General features: G+C 41.5%; 2 protein-coding genes across 4 annotated transcripts in view; one reads left to right on the forward strand and one right to left on the reverse strand.

Moving 5' to 3' along the window:
• Positions 1-3,102: 3,102 nt before the first annotated feature.
• Positions 3,103-8,573, reverse strand: LOC124138245. Of its 3 annotated transcripts, none has more exons than XM_046504800.2 (2): positions 8,547-8,573; positions 3,103-6,881 (listed from the first exon to the last, which is right to left on the reverse strand). In XM_046504800.2, exon 2 carries the CDS (start codon positions 6,808-6,810, stop codon positions 6,100-6,102), a length of 711 nt encoding a protein of 236 aa, XP_046360756.2. In that variant the 5' UTR covers positions 6,811-6,881; positions 8,547-8,573; the 3' UTR covers positions 3,103-6,099. The 3 variants fall into 3 exon arrangements, with proteins under 3 accessions (XP_046360756.2, XP_048240372.1, XP_048240371.1); XM_048384415.1 differs by lacking the exon at positions 8,547-8,573 and adding an exon at positions 7,720-7,778; XM_048384414.1 differs by lacking the exon at positions 8,547-8,573 and adding an exon at positions 7,625-7,761.
• Positions 8,574-16,540: 7,967 nt separating this feature from the next.
• The window catches only part of LOC124138299 (HIV Tat-specific factor 1 homolog), a 57,630-nt gene continuing 54,741 nt past the window's right edge, over positions 16,541-19,429 (forward strand). The window contains exons 1-2 of the mRNA XM_048383920.1: positions 16,541-16,654; positions 18,844-19,025. Coding sequence (XP_048239877.1) covers positions 18,885-19,025 — 141 coding nt within the window. The 5' untranslated portion in view covers positions 16,541-16,654; positions 18,844-18,884. The remainder of the gene's footprint in view (positions 16,655-18,843; positions 19,026-19,429) is intronic.

Here is a 19,429-nt window from a genome sequence, read left to right on the forward strand (position 1 = left end):
AATATAAAGCAAGACCAATTCTTCAATCTTGGGTTGAAGTAAATGTTCTGATGAAAGATAAACAAAGGAAAAAGTACAAACAAAGAGATGATTAAAACACATGTAAAAAATGCACTTTGAATTAATATGCTTTCAATTTTTTTAACTTTTAAGTGGGTTCATATGTAAAGCAAGAAATAAAATTGGAGAAACTGTGGTCATTCCAACAAGAAAAATCTGAGAACGAAATAATTAATTGTCATTTCAACGTTTTAAAATTCACACTATGAAGCTACTAACTAATTCTTTTGATTTCCACGACAAACTACTTCAGCTATTTTGCATCATTGGGAGCATTTGGGAGTATCTCTCAAAAAGATAAAAAACATAAAGACTCCAATCTTCAAAGTGTAAGCTTAGAAAACAACACCTCTTACTTACCTCCCTTTGCAATAAGTGCGTCCATTATGTTGGGCAGTTTTAATCAAATGGGCCAGTTATTGCAAGCCATCCATTTGATCTCTGATCAAGATTCTTTAATTCCACGTTTTTTGTGTTTGAGATACATAGTCATAAGAAAAGCTTGATTGTTTCAATGCCTTTCAAGCCTGTTAATCAGAATGTGTAATGGTTGTCACTTGGCATTCTGATTAAGACATCTGGTGTAAACCTATTTTGATATTTATTCTCAAAAAGCCAAGTAAAAAGGAATAGTTAATTGATATATACTGAACAAAAAAAGTCAGGGATCATAAATATTTTTGGGGATATTTTTGTTGTGAAAACTGAGCATACAATTCCATAAAGATATTCATGATCCCTCCCTAACGTTTCTATTCAGTATAAAAACAGAAACAAAAAGAGTTAATATTTTCTTAACATACAAAATACATTTAAAAGAAAACAATTGCATAGAAGCATTTCTAGGACAAGCCTTCACAATACAACATGAGTAAAACCGTTAGAAATCTGATAACCCCATCACCAACAATAGCACCTCCCAGTTTCAAGAAACTGAATAAATTCAAGAAAGCATGCCGGTATATAATGACACACCCCTTTCCTACAGACTCCTCAAAGGCATCTGTTTGAATGTTGGATTTTCTCATCCATCAATGCATCACTTGAGGAAAACGTCATCTTCCCGAGGCAAGGGAGTTAACTGACTATAAACGTCTAGTTTCCACCCTTGCCGACTAGGCTGGAATTCTGGAGTTACATTTTGTCTGGACTAATGAGTCTATGTATAGTCCAATCAAAACCACGTAACGAACAAGACATCCGGTTCATAAACAACATGGACTTAAACTTGCAGATTTCGGTTGACATAACTTGTAAAAGCACTGGTGGCGCTAGGATTGAGCCAGGAAATTCCTGCCAAGTTCAGCAAGGGTTGAAACTGGACTTTTATAGTCAGTTAAAGCCCTTGCCTCGGGAAGATGGAAAGACGTTTCTACCAAGATGTTAAAATATACATAAATATTTATCTATAGTCACCTTACCAAACCTTTTTAACACAAACAGAAATACTGCTTTTAAGCTTTGTAATTGATGATATATTTTGAATATATGAACACAAAGGCGCTGTTTTTAGAGCAGTTGTAGAGTAATATTGTTACAAATTAAATATACTACTCAAAAGAAATTAAGAACACCTGATTTTTTCATATTACAGTTAATCTTCAATGCCATGTTTAATTAACTATAGTAATAAGAAAGAATTGGGTGTTCATTAACTTCCTTTGAGTGGAAAATATACTACCGGTACCCAACTTTGTCCTTGTGGAGGCTGAATGTGACGGACTGCTTGGAGATATACGAATAGTCCTGATATTGCCATGGTACACATTTTCACCTCTTCTTTAAGTTAAAATAATATTAAAAAGAGCAAGTTTTCATAAGTTGTCCTCAGAATATAGTAATCCATCATCCCTATCTACAGCTAAGGACAATAATCTACCACTGCATCCACTTTGTGGTACAAAACGATCCCACTGAAGACTCGGGATTAAAATAATCTGTTTGGAGATCTAACACCTTTTCAGATCATCATTCACAGTGAGACGATATTGGAACTATCTGCTGCCGAGGTTCATCATTGAGATATTTCCATTCCATCATACAAAACACAGAGTTCCAGAGTATTTCTGATAATAGAATGGCACTTTATCGTCCAAACCTGGCTCCCATAGGAGATATCGCTTGGGTGAGATCAAGCAATATCTACACTGTAGATATTGCTGCAATGAAATTACATCACAATGCTTTGCAGACCATTGTGACGTCACTGGTTACCATGATGTCACAATCAAATGACATCACTAATGGCTAACTGTTAATGACTGTCTACAAATTGAAAAAGCTGGAAGAATGATGTTGGATGATAAATAAAATCTCACCCTCGTGTCTTTTGATATCAAATATATCAACACTCGTTGATAAAAGTGGAAAAAATCCTTGGCAAGCCTCATAATTTTTCAACTTTTATCAACTCGTGTTGATATATTTGATATCAAAAGTCACTTGGGTGAGATTCTCTATATAACACATACCACAGATGAGGATGGCCCAGCTTGGGGGATGTGAGGTTCAGCAGACACAGAGACACTAAGGCTACTTTTACACCAAGCTCTTGTGGTTTGAGACTAGTCCAGTAACATCAGAACATGGCACTTGTTTATTACAAGTATTGGAATCTATAACGCCACACCAATTAAAACAAGCAAGCTCATCAGCCATAATATCATCATATTATTATATGTAGGACCATTCCACTACAAGCTCCCTCGATGTTTCACAGTTGTGTACACTGGGTTTCTTCTAATACATGAATACAAATCGTCATTTTCAATAACCAACGAATCAAGAGTGAGTGAGTGAGGGAGTGGGTGAGCGGGTGATCGAGTAAGTGAGTGAGGTGGTGGGTGAGAGTGATCGAGTGAGTAAGTGAGTGAGCGAGTGAGTGAGTGAGTGATCGAGTGAGTGAGTGAGTGAGTGAGTGAGTGAGTGATCAAGTATGTGAGTGAGTGAGTGAGTGAGAGTGAGTGAGTGAGTGAGAGAGTGAGTGAAAGGGAGAGTGAGTGAGTTAGTGATCGAGTGAGTGAGTGAGTGAGTGAGTGAGTGAGTGATCGAGTGAGTGATCGAGTGAGTGATCGAGTGAGTGATCGAGTGAGTGAGTGAGTGAGTGAGTGAACTTCAGTACTACCACAACAGGGAACACTACAAGTGAGTGTAAAACTTAAAAGGTAAGAAATAAATCTGTAACTCTGACACCTGGTCAAAGAAAATAAGAATAAAACAAATCAACAAAATCATAAATAAGTAATAAATAAAATCTCAATGTCAATAAATGTGGGCCGTTGAGAAATAATGAGTACTACAAAACACAATAACCTTTGTATACATGAATCCCAAAACATTGAACAAATAATGTACATTTTGTATCACACAAACCGTATATATAAGTGCCCTCCGGTAAATATTTCTAGTCAGAAGTGCTTTCAGGTAATATTTCTGTATAGCTAGTACCCTCAAGTAAATATTTCTATACAAATGTGCCTTAAATTTATATTTCTGTGTAGAATGCCTTCAGATTACATTTCTACTTTACAACCTCCAGTGACCTCATCCTATTGTTCTCCAGTCAGGGTTAAATCTCGTACTCAGGGATGTAGGAATATCCCCAGGACTTTATAGGATACTCCAGGCATATTTGCTATATAATGTGTTATAATATCCTGGGGATTTTATATAATATCTACGGGATTTTATAGGATATTCCAGGCATATTTGCTATATAATGTCTTATAATATCCTGGGGATTTATTTAATACATTTTCCGTTCAGATTGTAACATGTAACGAAATGTAACATCAAATGACAAATGTTTTCTTTATATTCCCGAGGATCGAACATACAACCTTCGAATCTGTAGCCCAGTGAGTGTACCACTAGGCTACAGAGGTGTTGATAAATCACAATGCTTTTAAGAATGTCTTTTTCCAGAACCGTCTGCCAGCAACAGATATTTTACACCCGTTTCCTGAGGTTCATGGCAAGTATGTTTTAAACAAAAATGTTGATAATGTTGTTTTAAGTTTATTTTTATTTTTATGATATTTAAATATCATATAAACCCTCAGACGTGCTTTATCCTACCTATAGAAGTGCCTCTAGATTACATTTCTATATATAATTGCCTCTGGATAATATTTCTATATAGAATTGCCTTCAGATTACATTTCTTTATCGAATTGCCTCTAGATAATATTTCTATATAGAAGTGGCTTCAGGGAGTAATTTTATGGTACTGTTAAACCGTAATATCATCAGTTAACATTATTGTGAGTTGGGTGTTATAAGGGGCCACTCTATAATGCCAGGAGACATATACACATATCATTGCTCCACTGTGGCATGAAGTAGGTTCCGCATCATATTAAGTGTCATCACTCCCATCATATTGGACTGTTTCAGTAATTAAGTAAGTACCAGAACATACAGATAATTTAACACTAGACTTTTATGGGGCGCAAAACTCATAAAAATCATCACAAGAAATCAATGACTTCTTTGTAAGAAAATATTTCTGGGGATATTTTCTGATCCAGAGCTGGTTTAAAGGTCATCACAGATGGTTTCTAAAGACTTCCAGATCTGATATTGCTGATGATATTGCACTAGATAACATCATGTTGACCCATAGCTTCATTAATTACATGTAGACAAACTCAGCACATGAACTGATCCGATCAGTGTGTCTTGTTAATTAATCAGTCAATGACAACTACTTCATCTACTACACAGACCACACCGCCGTACAATCCATCCGTGCTTGTCATCGTCACTGCTCCATGCAGAATATTGTTTTTTATTTTGAATTCATAACTTGTATGTAAACAATGACTTTATTTGTAACATTCATTCTTTATTCGTAACATTTGACTATTATTGCCTACTTTTGTCGTTTACTTCAACTTTGTATTTGAATGACCGCCCAAAGATGGACTTCATAACATTTATCACCAAATTTTGTCAGCAAGAGCTCTCTCTCTCTCTCTCACACACACACACACACACACACACACACACACACACACACACACACACACACACACACACACAAGAGGGATCAATGAGTATCGTTGTGCGAAATATGCCATATATCGCTATAACATATACATGGTTCATATTGCCCTCCTAATTTTCATTTTACAAATTAACAGCGGTAGAAACTAACAGTTTCAGTCCACTAGTCCTAATAATGACAACAAAACCCTAAAAAAGGGTAAATTTCTACTACCTCAACAATCGGGCAGTTTGACAAGGACTACAGGACTTGTGCCAATTTCTAATGCTTTATAAATAGTGTGTGTAGTACACAGATTTCAGTCTTTGAGTATCAAAACATATGAAATATCACCACATAAAAGGTCAGCAGATATCAGCAGCACATCTCAGGTTTAAAAAAACCATGTAGATTCCATAAAAAATGGGTGCATGCCCCCAATAGATCTGCCAGTGATTGGGCTATAACTTGTCACACTGCTCCGAAAAACATCAAGTCACTTTATGAAATATCTGATCAATCTGTTATCCATGAACAGTTCAATAACAGATTGTTAAAATAATATCAAAAGTAATTATGACAACACATGACACATATGCTACTCACAAAATGTCAAGGACCACACAATTCTTTCATATTACTTTGGTTACCGGTAATCTGTCATCGCATAAAAGATGAAATATAGAAAAATAGTAATGCAACAATTAAAATCGACCGATATTTTCAAAAGAAAATAGGAAAACATTGAACATGGTGAAGATCATAAAGATAACAAAATCAATTAATGAAATAGACTCAGCTGTTACTCTTCAGCCCTGAAAGTAAACACAACCCTATACAATGATATAAAACTCAAACTCGGCCTAAATTCTGATAAACGTTTCAACATAGCAACCTTATCCATAATCTACATGATTCAAACAATACAGAGTCCGAGCTTAATTTATCAAAGTACAATTTCAAATAATAATTCAAATTAAAAAATGGTAATGAGATTCATCTGATGAGTTATCAATATGGTGAGGACTGGATACTATACACAGTATCGGTACTTAACATCCTGGCGGCTTTACTTCAAGCCACCAATCACTGGGATACAGGTATTTAAGTATTTCGATGTTTTCATGCGGAACTGGAACATCCTTCCCATAAAGCTTTGCTGTAGGAAATGGCGCTTCCAAAAGTTGTAAGGGAAAGTTGATGGATTTTTTCTCGAACAACCACATGATGTTATGAAACCAGCCAGTCCGGTACATTTCACCGTCAATATTAGCCAGGAACGTTGTGATCAACCCTTCAGCACTCTTATACTTGATTTCATACACCCCTTGCTTGGAGTTATATGACATGATCATGCCATTTCTTCGAAACAAATCTGCCATTTTTCGCCTGTCAAGTTTCATGATGTCTAATGCGTTCACACAGAAGTCCACATTGTTGTCCCAGGGGAGGATCTGCTGATTTCGTAACGTCCCCCAGAGAGTTCCGTAACACACTGCATGAGGGACAGACAGAGTGTTGAGAGTTTCGTGGATTTTGAACACCAACTCTTTCATGTCGTTCATAACACCAGTGTCCGTCTTGCATGGTGCGGAAAACTGATACCATTTCTTGTTGTGGAATTTCATCTCTGTAAAAACAGAAAATGAAAACCAAAACATGAGAACAAAAGCTGCAAAGATTGTGGCCACTTTCCTCCATGAAATGTTGATGCATCGGTAGGTCATGGAGATGGCGGTGTCCGGACAGTCCCGTGACACCATGGTCAGCTGATCGGGGTCAAGGTCAAGGAACAGCAGCACAAGTGTCAGATCTCAAACCTCATGTTCCCCGACTGAAAAGTGAAAACCACTGCACTGTGTACTATGTAAAAAAAAATGATGTGTTTCCACTAGAGTTATCTTCCCTTCCGAGTAATGTCGTAATGAGGTTATCAAAGGTTTTCTCGTCTGTAACTAAAACTTACAATGTCGTCAAGTACGTAAATAGATACTGTTGTATAATCAAATCGCTATTGTGTATTAAATAATTTGTGTTTTTGTATTAATTACAACATATATAAAACCATTTCCGTTATAGCCGTAAACGGGGAAATTCTTTTAAAATCCGGGAAGCAAGGATGTTTGTGTATGCTCTGTGCATGTGCAGTTGAACCCCTGAACTCCGGTATGGGGACCAGAGAAAAGGTTCGACTTATCCGGGATTCGACACATCCGACTTAATTCTATTTGCCGTCTGATCTAGGCACAAGGCAACAGAAACCATAAGCAATAAAAACTGAAGCATTTGTCGTAACTATACACGCATGGCTGGCTAAACCGACCAATGATTTGATTCCTACGTGAATATTTTATCAGAGCTGTATAAAGTTATTTAGAACATGTAGAAATACAAATATCTTTTGCATAGTTGGTTAAAATTATCAAAATAGATTGAAATATTGCGCTGTCCACGTATAAACGTACGTCAGTCGACAGCTGTCGTCGAATCGTAGATAAGTTGATCACAGGGTAGACAAGCAATTTTTTTACGTTGCACGAGTATTCCGCACTCAAACTTTACATGGTTGTCACTTACCAGTGACAGTCTGTGCATTTGCGACGACACGATGTGTGAAACATACTACCTGAATCGTCATCTTAATCGAGGAAACTGAATGAATACACGCTCACCACTGAGATGTACACCTGAGATTGCAGCTGCTTGTCAAGGCTGTAAACTAGAGTTATCTTCCCTTCCGAGTAATGTCGTAATAAGGTTATCAAAGGTTTACTCGTCTGTAACTAAAACTTACAATATCGTCAAGCACGTAAATAGGTACTGTTGTATAATTAAATCGCTATTGTGTATTAAATAACTTGTGTTTTTGTATTAATTACAACATATATAAAACCATTTCCGTTATAGCCGTAAACGGGGAATTCTTTTAAAATCCGGGAAGCAAGGATGTTTGTGTATGCTCTGTGCATGTGCAGTTGAACCCCTGAACTCCGGTATGGGGACCAGAGAAAAGGTTCGACTTATCCGGGATTCGACACATCCGACTTAATTCTATGTGCCGTCTGATCTAGGCACAAGGCAACAGAAACCATAAGCAATAAAAACTGAAGCATTTGTCGTAACTATACACGCATGGCTGGCTAAACCGACCAATGATTTGATTCCTACGTGAATATTTTATCAGGGCTGTATAAAGTTATTTAGAACATGTAGAAATACAAATATCTTTTGCATAGTTGGTTAAAATTATCAAAATAGATTGAAATATTTCGCTGTCCACGTATAAACCTAGGTCAGTCGACAGCTGTCGTCTAATCGTAGATAAGTTGATCACAGGGTGGAGAAGCAATTTTTTTACGATGCACGAGTATTCTGCACTCAAACTTTACATGGTTGTCACTTACCAGTGACAGTCTGTGCATTTGCGACGACACGATGTGTGAAACATACTACCTGAATCGTCATCTTAATCGAGGAAACTGAATGAATACACGCTCACCACTGAGATGTACACCTGAGATTGCAGCTGCTTGTCAAGGCTGTAAACTAGAGTTATCTTCCCTTCCGAGTAATGTCGTAATAAGGTTATCAAAAACTTACAATGTCGTCAAGTACGTAAATAGGTACTGTTGTATAATTAAATCGCTATTGTGTATTAAATAACTTGTGTTTTTGTATTAATTACAACATATATAAAACCATTTCCGTTATAGCCGTAAACGGGGAAATTCTTTTAAAATCCGGGAAGCAAGGATGTTTGTGTCCGACTTAATTCTATTTGCCGTCTGATCTAGGCACAAGACAACAGAAACCATAAGCAATAAAAACTGAAGCATTTGTTGTAACTACACACGCATGGCTCAACACGCCGTAACTTTTGCTGGGTTGTGTGTTTCCAAACATTTTGAGTTTGACCTATGCCGAAACCTTGAGACTACAGTGAGAGTAAGTATAGTATAGTTTAACGGGATCGGATTGTGAGTTTGACACAACCAGGGCTTTGACACATCCGAGTTCGATACAACGGGATTCGACTTTTAGTATATGAATGCATGACACTTTTTATAATAGATAGCAACTTCTTTTATTCTTTATACGACGTTTCAGAGCTACTTCTTGCTCCTTTACCAGGTGAATGCTTAGTAAGTGCATAGATACCTATATATCATTATTTTTACACACTAAGGTGGAATAAATGTAAAACGATAACAATATAATGACGAAGTCGATGGGATATAAGATAACATCATTCCCGAGGCAAAAGAGTTAACTATCTTTAACTCACTTGCCTCGGATGACGTCATAATGACGAAGCCAATGAGATTAACATTAGAGGGTTCATTAGGTACGCTGCATTAGTATACATACCGTGAAAGTTTGGAAACCCACTAAATCCTGACGATACCATTGAGGGCGAAATCGTCCAGATGAACACATTTAAGGAGATATAAATCATGTGAATATTCCTAGATCAATGTAAGAGTGAAGCTCAAACAAAGCAGGTAATTCCTGCGTTAGTAAAACTCACGAACATGGGTGTGGTGCTGCCAAATAGTGACACATCACAATCTGCGAATCCTGACACGTCTAAGGGAGGCAAATCTTTACAACTAATTGCTGAGCCTGTGAGACCACTGGGCCACGTTTGTCCCATATAAGATTCACACAGGACATCGAACAGTTTTGCATTGAATTCAATGTTAAAATACAATGATATAATTTCTCTGAAGTGAGGAAATAGCGATGAGGGGAATATAGTTATACCAAGATTCCGTCCGTCCGTCCGTCCGTCCGAAAACTTTGTCCGCGCGATTTCTCTTCACTTTTTCAGTGGATTTATCTCAAACTTAGTACATATAATCTGTGTCATATGGAGGGGTGCAGTCAAAAGAATATATATATTTTTTTAATTTTCAATTTTTTAATGAATTTTTCAAACCCTAAAAGGCTAACCCTATCCTAGCTATTTAATTTGTAACTACTGACACACTAGGCGGGTCGGGGGTATTAGTGAGCCACGCTCACTTTTGCACTTGTTCTGTTAAAAAAATGCCTACCGAGGGTGTGGAATCCGAGATAAATCACCGCATGGAACACACTCCCCTCTGTTATTCAAAGTGTTGCATGCATGGGTCTCATATGTGAGTGAGTGAGTATAGTTTTAAGGCTGCTTTTGGCGGAACGAACATTAGTCGTTAGTGTATCAGTATTACCGTGCGCCCCACTTGTCTTACCACTCTCTGCTTGACGGGACGAACATTAGTCGTTAGTGTATCAGTATTACCGTGCGCCCCACTTGTCTTACCACTCTCTGCTTGACGGAACGAACATCAGTCGTTAGTGTATCAGTATTACCGTGCGCCCCACTTGTCTCACCACTCTCTGCTTGACGGGACGAACATCAGTCGTTAGTGTATCAGTATTACCGTGCGCCCCACTTGTCTTACCACTCTCTGCTTGACGGAACGAACATCAGTCGTTAGTGTATCAGTATTACCGTGCGCCCCACTTGTCTTACCACTCTCTGCTTGACGGAACAAACATCAGTCGTTAGTGTATCAGTATTACCGTGCGCCCCACTTGTCTTACCACTCTCTGCTTGACGGGACGAACATCAGTCGTTAGTGTATCAGTATTACCGTGCGCCCCACTTGTCTCACCACTCTCTGCTTGACGGGACGAACATCAGTCGTTAGTGTATCAGTATTACCGTGCGCCCCACTTGTCTTACCACTCTCTGCTTGACGGGACGAACATCAGTCGTTAGTGTATCAGTATTACCGTGCGCCCCACTTGTCTTACCACTCTCTGCTTGACGGGATTAACATCAGTCGTTAGTGTATCAGTATTACCGTGCGCCCCACTTGTCTTACCACTCTCTGCTTGACGGAACGAACATCAGTCGTTAGTGTATCAGTATTACCGTGCGCCCCACTTGTCTTACCACTCTCTGCTTGACGGAACGAACATCAGTCGTTAGTGTATCAGTATTACCGTGCGCCCCACTTGTCTTACCACTCTCTGCTTGACGGAACGAACATCAGTCGTTAGTGTATCAGTATTACCGTGCGCCCCACTTGTCTTACCACTCTCTGCTTGACGGGACGAACATTAGTCGTTAGTGTATCAGTATTACCGTGCGCCCCACTTGTCTTACCACTCTCTGCTTGACGGAACGAACATCAGTCGTTAGTGTATCAGTATTACCGTGCGCCCCACTTGTCTTACCACTCTCTGCTTGACGGAACAAACATCAGTCGTTAGTGTATCAGTATTACCGTGCGCCCCACTTGTCTTACCACTCTCTGCTTGACGGAACGAACATCAGTCGTTAGTGTATCAGTATTACCGTGCGCCCCACTTGTCTCACCACTCTCTGCTTGACGGGATTAACATCAGTCGTTAGTGTATCAGTATTACCGTGCGCCCCACTTGTCTTACCACTCTCTGCTTGACGGAACGAACATCAGTCGTTAGTGTATCAGTATTACCGTGCGCCCCACTTGTCTCACCACTCTCTGCTTGACGGAACGAACATCCGTCGTTAGTGTATCAGTATTACCGTGCGCCCCACTTGTCTCACCACTCTCTGCTTGACGGAACGAACATCAGTCGTTAGTGTATCAGTATTACCGTGCGCCCCACTTGTCTTACCACTCTCTGCTTGACGGGACGAACATCAGTCGTTAGTGTATCAGTATTACCGTGCGCCCCACTTGTCTCACCACTCTCTGCTTGACGGAACGAACATCAGTCGTTAGTGTATCAGTATTACCGTGCGCCCCACTTGTCTTACCACTCTCTGCTTGACGGAACGAACATCAGTCGTTAGTGTATCAGTATTACCGTGCGCCCCACTTGTCTTACCACTCTCTGCTTGACGGAACGAACATCAGTCGTTAGTGTATCAGTATTACCGTGCGCCCCACTTGTCTTACCACTCTCTGCTTGACGGAACGAACATCAGTCGTTAGTGTATCAGTATTACCGTGCGCCCCACTTGTCTTACCACTCTCTGCTTGACGGGACGAACATCAGTCGTTAGTGTATCAGTATTACCGTGCGCCCCACTTGTCTTACCACTCTCTGCTTGACGGGACGAACATCAGTCGTTAGTGTATCAGTATTACCGTGCGCCCCACTTGTCTTACCACTCTCTGCTTGACGGGACGAACATCAGTCGTTAGTGTATCAGTATTACCGTGCGCCCCACTTGTCTTACCACTCTCTGCTTGACGGGACGAACATCAGTCGTTAGTGTATCAGTATTACCGTGCGCCCCACTTGTCTTACCACTCTCTGCTTGACGGGACGAACATCAGTCGTTAGTGTATCAGTATTACCGTGCGCCCCACTTGTCTCACCACTCTCTGCTTGACGGGACGAACATCAGTCGTTAGTGTATCAGTATTACCGTGCGCCCCACTTGTCTTACCACTCTCTGCTTGACGGGACGAACATCAGTCGTTAGTGTATCAGTATTACCGTGCGCCCCACTTGTCTCACCACTCTCTGCTTGACGGGATTAACATCAGTCGTTAGTGTATCAGTATTACCGTGCGCCCCACTTGTCTTACCACTCTCTGCTTGACGGGACGAACATCAGTCGTTAGTGTATCGGTATTACCGTGCGCCCCACTTGTCTTACCACTCTCTGCTTGACGGGACGAACATCAGTCGTTAGTGTATCAGTATTACCGTGCGCCCCACTTGTCTTACCACTCTCTGCTTGACGGGACGAACATCAGTCGTTAGTGTATCAGTATTACCGTGCGCCCCACTTGTCTTACCACTCTCTGCTTGACGGAACAAACATCAGTCGTTAGTGTATCAGTATTACCGTGCGTCCCACTTGTCTCACCACTCTCTGCTTGACGGGACGAACATCAGTCGTTAGTGTATCAGTATTACCGTGCGCCCCACTTGTCTTACCACTCTCTGCTTGACGGGACGAACATCAGTCGTTAGTGTATCAGTATTACCGTGCGCCCCACTTGTCTTACCACTCTCTGCTTGACGGAACGAACATCAGTCGTTAGTGTATCAGTATTACCGTGCGCCCCACTTGTCTTACCACTCTCTGCTTGACGGAACGAACATCAGTCGTTAGTGTATCAGTATTACCGTGCGTCCCACTTGTCTCACCACTCTCTGCTTGACGGAACGAACATCAGTCGTTAGTGTATCAGTATTACCGTGCGCCCCACTTGTCTTACCACTCTCTGCTTGACGGAACGAACATCAGTCGTTAGTGTATCAGTATTACCGTGCGCCCCACTTGTCTTACCACTCTCTGCTTGACGGGACGAACATCAGTCGTTAGTGTATCAGTATTACCGTGCGCCCCACTTGTCTTACCACTCTCTGCTTGACGGGACGAACATCAGTCGTTAGTGTATCAGTATTACCGTGCGCCCCACTTGTCTTACCACTCTCTGCTTGACGGAACGAACATCAGTCGTTAGTGTATCAGTATTACCGTGCGCCCCACTTGTCTTACCACTCTCTGCTTGACGGAACGAACATCAGTCGTTAGTGTATCAGTATTACCGTGCGTCCCACTTGTCTCACCACTCTCTGCTTGACGGAACGAACATCAGTCGTTAGTGTATCAGTATTACCGTGCGCCCCACTTGTCTTACCACTCTCTGCTTGACGGAACGAACATCAGTCGTTAGTGTATCAGTATTACCGTGCGCCCCACTTGTCTTACCACTCTCTGCTTGACGGAACAAACATCAGTCGTTAGTGTATCAGTATTACCGTGCGCCCCACTTGTCTCACCACTCTCTGCTTGACGGAACGAACATCAGTCGTTAGTGTATCAGTATTACCGTGCGTCCCACTTGTCTCACCACTCTCTGCTTGACGGGACGAACATCAGTCGTTAGTGTATCAGTATTACCGTGCGTCCCACTTGTCTCACCACTCTCTGCTTGACGGGACGAACATCAGTCGTTAGTGTATCAGTATTACCGTGCGCCCCACTTGTCTCACCACTCTCTGCTTGACGGGACGAACATTAGTCGTTAGTGTATCAGTATTACCGTGCGCCCCACTTGTCTCACCACTCTCTGCTTGACGGAACGAACATCAGTCGTTAGTGTATCAGTATTACCGTGCGCCCCACTTGTCTTACCACTCTCTGCTTGACGGAACGAACATCAGTCGTTAGTGTATCAGTATTACCGTGCGTCCCACTTGTCTCACCACTCTCTGCTTGACGGGACGAACATCAGTCGTTAGTGTATCAGTATTACCGTGCGCCCCACTTGTCTCACCACTCTCTGCTTGACGGGACGAACATTAGTCGTTAGTGTATCAGTATTACCGTGCGCCCCACTTGTCTCACCACTCTCTGCTTGACGGGACGAACATTAGTCGTTAGTGTATCAGTATTACCGTGCGCCCCACTTGTCTTACCACTCTCTGCTTGACGGAACGAACATCAGTCGTTAGTGTATCAGTATTACCGTGCGCCCCACTTGTCTTACCACTCTCTGCTTGACGGAACGAACATCAGTCGTTAGTGTATCAGTATTACCGTGCGCCCCACTTGTCTTACCAGTCTCTGCTTGACGGAACGAACATCAGTCGTTAGTGTATCAGTATTACCGTGCGCCCCACTTGTCTCACCACTCTCTGCTTGACGGAACAAACATCAGTCGTTAGTGTATCAGTATTACCGTGCGCCCCACTTGTCTCACCACTCTCTGCTTGACGGGACGAACATCAGTCGTTAGTGTATCGGTATTACCGTGCGCCCCACTTGTCTCACCACTCTCTGCTTGACGGGATTAACATCAGTCGTTAGTGTATCAGTATTACCGTGCGCCCCACTTGTCTTACCACTCTCTGCTTGACGGAACGAACATCAGTCGTTAGTGTATCAGTATTACCGTGCGCCCCACTTGTCTTACCACTCTCTGCTTGACGGAACGAACATCAGTCGTTAGTGTATCAGTATTACCGTGCGCCCCACTTGTCTCACCACTCTCTGCTTGACGGGACGAACATCAGTCGTTAGTGTATCAGTATTACCGTGCGCCCCACTTGTCTTACCACTCTCTGCTTGACGGAACGAACATCAGTCGTTAGTGTATCAGTATTACCGTGCGCCCCACTTGTCTCACCACTCTCTGCTTGACGGGACGAACATCAGTCGTTAGTGTATCAGTATTACCGTGCGCCCCACTTGTCTTACCACTCTCTGCTTGACGGGACAAACATCAGTCGTTAGTGTATCAGTATTACCGTGCGCCCCACTTGTCTTACCACTCTCTGCTTGACGGGACGAACATCAGTCGTTAGTGTATCAGTATTACCGTGCGCCCCACTTGTCTTACCACTCTCTGCTTGACGGGACAAACATCAGTCGTTAGTGTATCAGTATTGCCGTGCGCCCCACTTGTCTCACCACTCTCTGCTTGACGGGACGAACATCAGTCGTTAGTGTATCAGTATTACCGTGCGCCCCACTTGTCTTACCACTCTCTGCTTGACGGAACGAACATCAGTCGTTAGTGTATCAGTATTACCGTGCGCCCCACTTGTCTCACCACTCTCTGCTTGACGGGACGAACATCAGTCGTTAGTGTATCAGTATTACCGTGCGCCCCACTTGTCTCACCACTCTCTGCTTGACGGGACGAACATCAGTCGTTAGTGTATCAGTATTACCGTGCGTCCCACTTGTCTTACCACTCTCTGCTTGACGGAACGAACATCAGTCGTTAGTGTATCAGTATTACCGTGCGCCCCACTTGTCTCACCACTCTCTGCTTGACGGGACGAACATCAGTCGTTAGTGTATCAGTATTACCGTGCGCCCCACTTGTCTTACCACTCTCTGCTGGACGGGAAGGCAAGCAAGACATGAGATCGTAGGTTCTGTATATATATCTGCCCCAATCGTACCACGACAACAACACACAAAGCTTTCTCAAGTGTCCAGTTGCAGCGGCGGATATAGGGGGGTCCCCTTTGAACGTGACGTTGACCCTAAATGAACACACAAACACATGCATGCACGCGCGCACGCACACACACACACACTCAACAATATGCCAGCTATATGACGGCGGTCTGTAAATAATCGAGTCTGGTCCAGACAATCCAGCGATTAATATCATGAGCATCGATCTAGGCAATTGGGATGCGATGATATGCATCGATCAAGTCAGCGAGCCTGACCACCCGATCCCATTAGTCGCCTCTCGCGACAAGCATGGGCTGCTGAAGATTGAGTGAGTAAGTTGGGTTCAACACCGCTTTTAACAGTTTTCCAGTTATATCACGGCGTGTCAGCTTAATGTGGGAGGAAAGCCCGAAGTAATGCAGGTTTTAGACGTTTACCATTTCGATGAAACCCACGAGCACGAGTATGGTGCTGACAAACCTATCTAGAAACATAATCCTGTTGCTGATTATTGCTGGTGCGACTCGGTAGCTGTCTTCCGAGATTTTACGACATCGCTAGATTTACGACAACCGCAAACTGGCGATAAGCAACTTTACAGTTGTTGCTAGTGCGGTTTTATGAAACTTGCAAGCACTTATGTTTTTGAGAATTTGTGCAAGGATAGCAATAAACAGTCTTTCATTTTTGTGAGTAGTTTTCCTATTTCCGTTTGTAACATTATCTGTCGACGACGACAAATGACATTCCTTGCAGGTATTAAACAAAGGCTAACGTTGGTGTTCATGAAACGTTGAGAAACGTTGGAGTGACACCTACGAAGCACATCGGTGTAGATATATTCTCTTGAAAAAAAAAGACAAACAACCTCCAATCCGTCGTTTTCACTTTATTCTTTTCAAGAGACAGTGTACTGTACAGGTTTAGTCGCCCCCAAGTCTTGAGTAAGCTAACCTGCTAACGACGATAGAAGATCGCACTAATTAGAAAAATACAATGGCATTTTACATCTTACTTTTGAAGTAATCCTATATACACGTATACTGATTTCATTGCCAAAGCTTGTCGATATTGAATATTCTAAACATTGTTTTTTAAATATATGGACATACCTGTAAACTCTCACACAGGTGGCGTGAGAGTCGTGGCTTTTCAACAAAATTCACTCTCTCATGCAATGCCACAGTAGGCCTAATCTCATGCCTATTCGCGCAAATTATCTTGTGCTTTCATTTTCTGTCAGATTGCCTTGCCTCACACAAGTCTTGACATTATCTGCAATATATAGATCACCACTGGTACTTCAGCTCCGCATAATTTCTACATCTCTGTTAGGACAATTTATACAAAAAAATGTTTCAACCCCCACACCCCCAACCAAGGCTTCGCCCTGTACCTTGTCTGATATATATCTCACTCATTGAAAACATTTGGGGTTGTCAGCTATGTATTGGAATATAAAACAGTGTGCATGTCACTGCATATAACATACCTTTTATTCTAGGGGATCCTTTCAGTTGTGTTGATAGTAGGGCTAGGACGTGTATTGCAGGTACTCGGGTCGGGTGGGTCCTGAGTAGGACCCGGGTACCCACAGGACTACCTGGACCCGTGGTTGTCATATGATATATTGTTGACAATAACACTTAATTAACAGTAAAACTTCATGATTACACTGCAAGTCATATATGATCACATTATAACTTTTATATGTTTGAGTAAAGATAAAGCTTCAGTCGAGATAAGTGTATATGCATGATCAGATCATTTTAAACATGTATCTAAATAGTTTTTTGCCAGTGTGCTGATAGGGTTAGGTAACATGGGATCAGATACTCAGGTAGTTAATTTGGACTGATCCCAGCCCAAGTGACCCGTGAAGATGGACTCATGGACTAATAAAAGACAATTTTCTGTTAATAACAAGCCATCATCTGAGTATTTACAATGTCTGTGTGATGCTACACCCCCTGTTATAGTGCAGTTAATCGCAATAAACATGGCTGTCAGAAAATGTAGGATGTCTGAAAACCTATTATCTGACGATCTATGTGGCACATAAGTCTCTACTTGTTTTCAACATGTAATTTCCGTAAACAAATTTAACACTTTATCGCAAAAGAGGTATGTAGTCAACATGTACTCTATCCAACCATAACTTACAATTAATTGAGAAAACAATCTGATAATTTTAAAGAGATTTTTAGTAAGCACTCTGGGATTTTAAGTCGGATAAAATAAAAGGTCCATGTCCATGTTCCGCATGTTGAGTTGACTCTAAGCTACATGAGCAATGCATAAACAGTACCTAGCAATTAAATGAAGAAACCCCTACCTATCTGGTATATGGGGGCACAGGTGGCCCAGTCGTCTAAGGCGCCACGATTCGCTGTACATGGTTACGTCTCTTGAGCACGCCAGAAACCTATGATTGTGGGTTTGAATCCCTGTTCGTCAGGTTTGTGAGCACCATACCCGTGCTCGTGGGTTTCACCGAAGTGGTAAACGTCGGAGACCTGCATTTCCTCCCACATTAAGCTCACACGCCGTGATATAACTGGAATACTGTTAAAAGCGGTGTTGGTATATAAGTATCCAAATTATAACCCAAATTATATTTCACTAGGAGTGTCACAGCCTTTATAAACAACAAGGCTGTCGTGTTTGTTGTCCTTCAAGTCTCCAATTCTCTCTCTATATAATTTGAAACGGATGATAAATATTCTAGTTGTTTCAGATTGAAATTACTTTCATATACGTACGTAAGTAAAAATATGTTTCATTTCAATCATTAAATTTTGTTATTTTCTGCACAAAAATATTTCGGTGAGCAGACTTTGGTGCCAGCAGTGTAATGATATTAAGTTATCTGTTGCAGCATCTGATTACCTAGAAGCCTGTGTGAAGGAATCCTCCAGGATGAGTGACCCGGACTTTGAAGAGCAGCTTCGTCAGGAGCAGCTGGAGAAGGAGAAGACCGAGGTGGACCGGGGGACCTACACAGATGAGGATGGGACTGTGTTTGAGTGGGATGCCCAAAAGAAGGCATGGTTCCCCAAGGTGAGTGGACAGGGTTGTCAAGGTCATTACTAAGTCTTATGAATACAAAACGTCTGTGCCAGAAATCCTGTATTTCAGCTGTCATCACACTATAAGATCTTTTGATTTTCAACAGAAGTCCTCTTTACTGTTAAGAATCCATAACCAGTTGAGGTACAAATAGTATCTCCCTTTCTAAACCTCTGTAGATGCGCAGACAGGAAGTTTTAACGTCTTTCCCTTGTGTCAATGTCAGCATAACACAATAAATAAAAAACTAAGTTGTCTTAGTGCGAAAGTTGGTCAGTTTCAGCAGGTAATAAAGTTTTTAATTTCAGTTTAAATTTACTCTTGAAAGAAGACTAGATCGTGCCTCTCATCTGTGTGGAAGCTGAAGGGGACTAGTTTGCTGGAAGTAAGGGAGA

The sequence above is a fragment of the Haliotis rufescens genome, unplaced genomic scaffold, assembly GCF_023055435.1.
Source record: "Haliotis rufescens isolate VD_foot unplaced genomic scaffold, xgHalRufe1.0.p SCAF_5, whole genome shotgun sequence".
NCBI lineage: Eukaryota > Metazoa > Mollusca > Gastropoda > Lepetellida > Haliotidae > Haliotis > Haliotis rufescens.

What these genes read in the sequence shown, in the direction of transcription:
- LOC124138245 (XM_046504800.2), bottom strand. Translation starts at nt 6,810, where the DNA reads ATGGTGTCACGGGACTGTCCGGACACCGCCATCTCCATGACCTACCGA.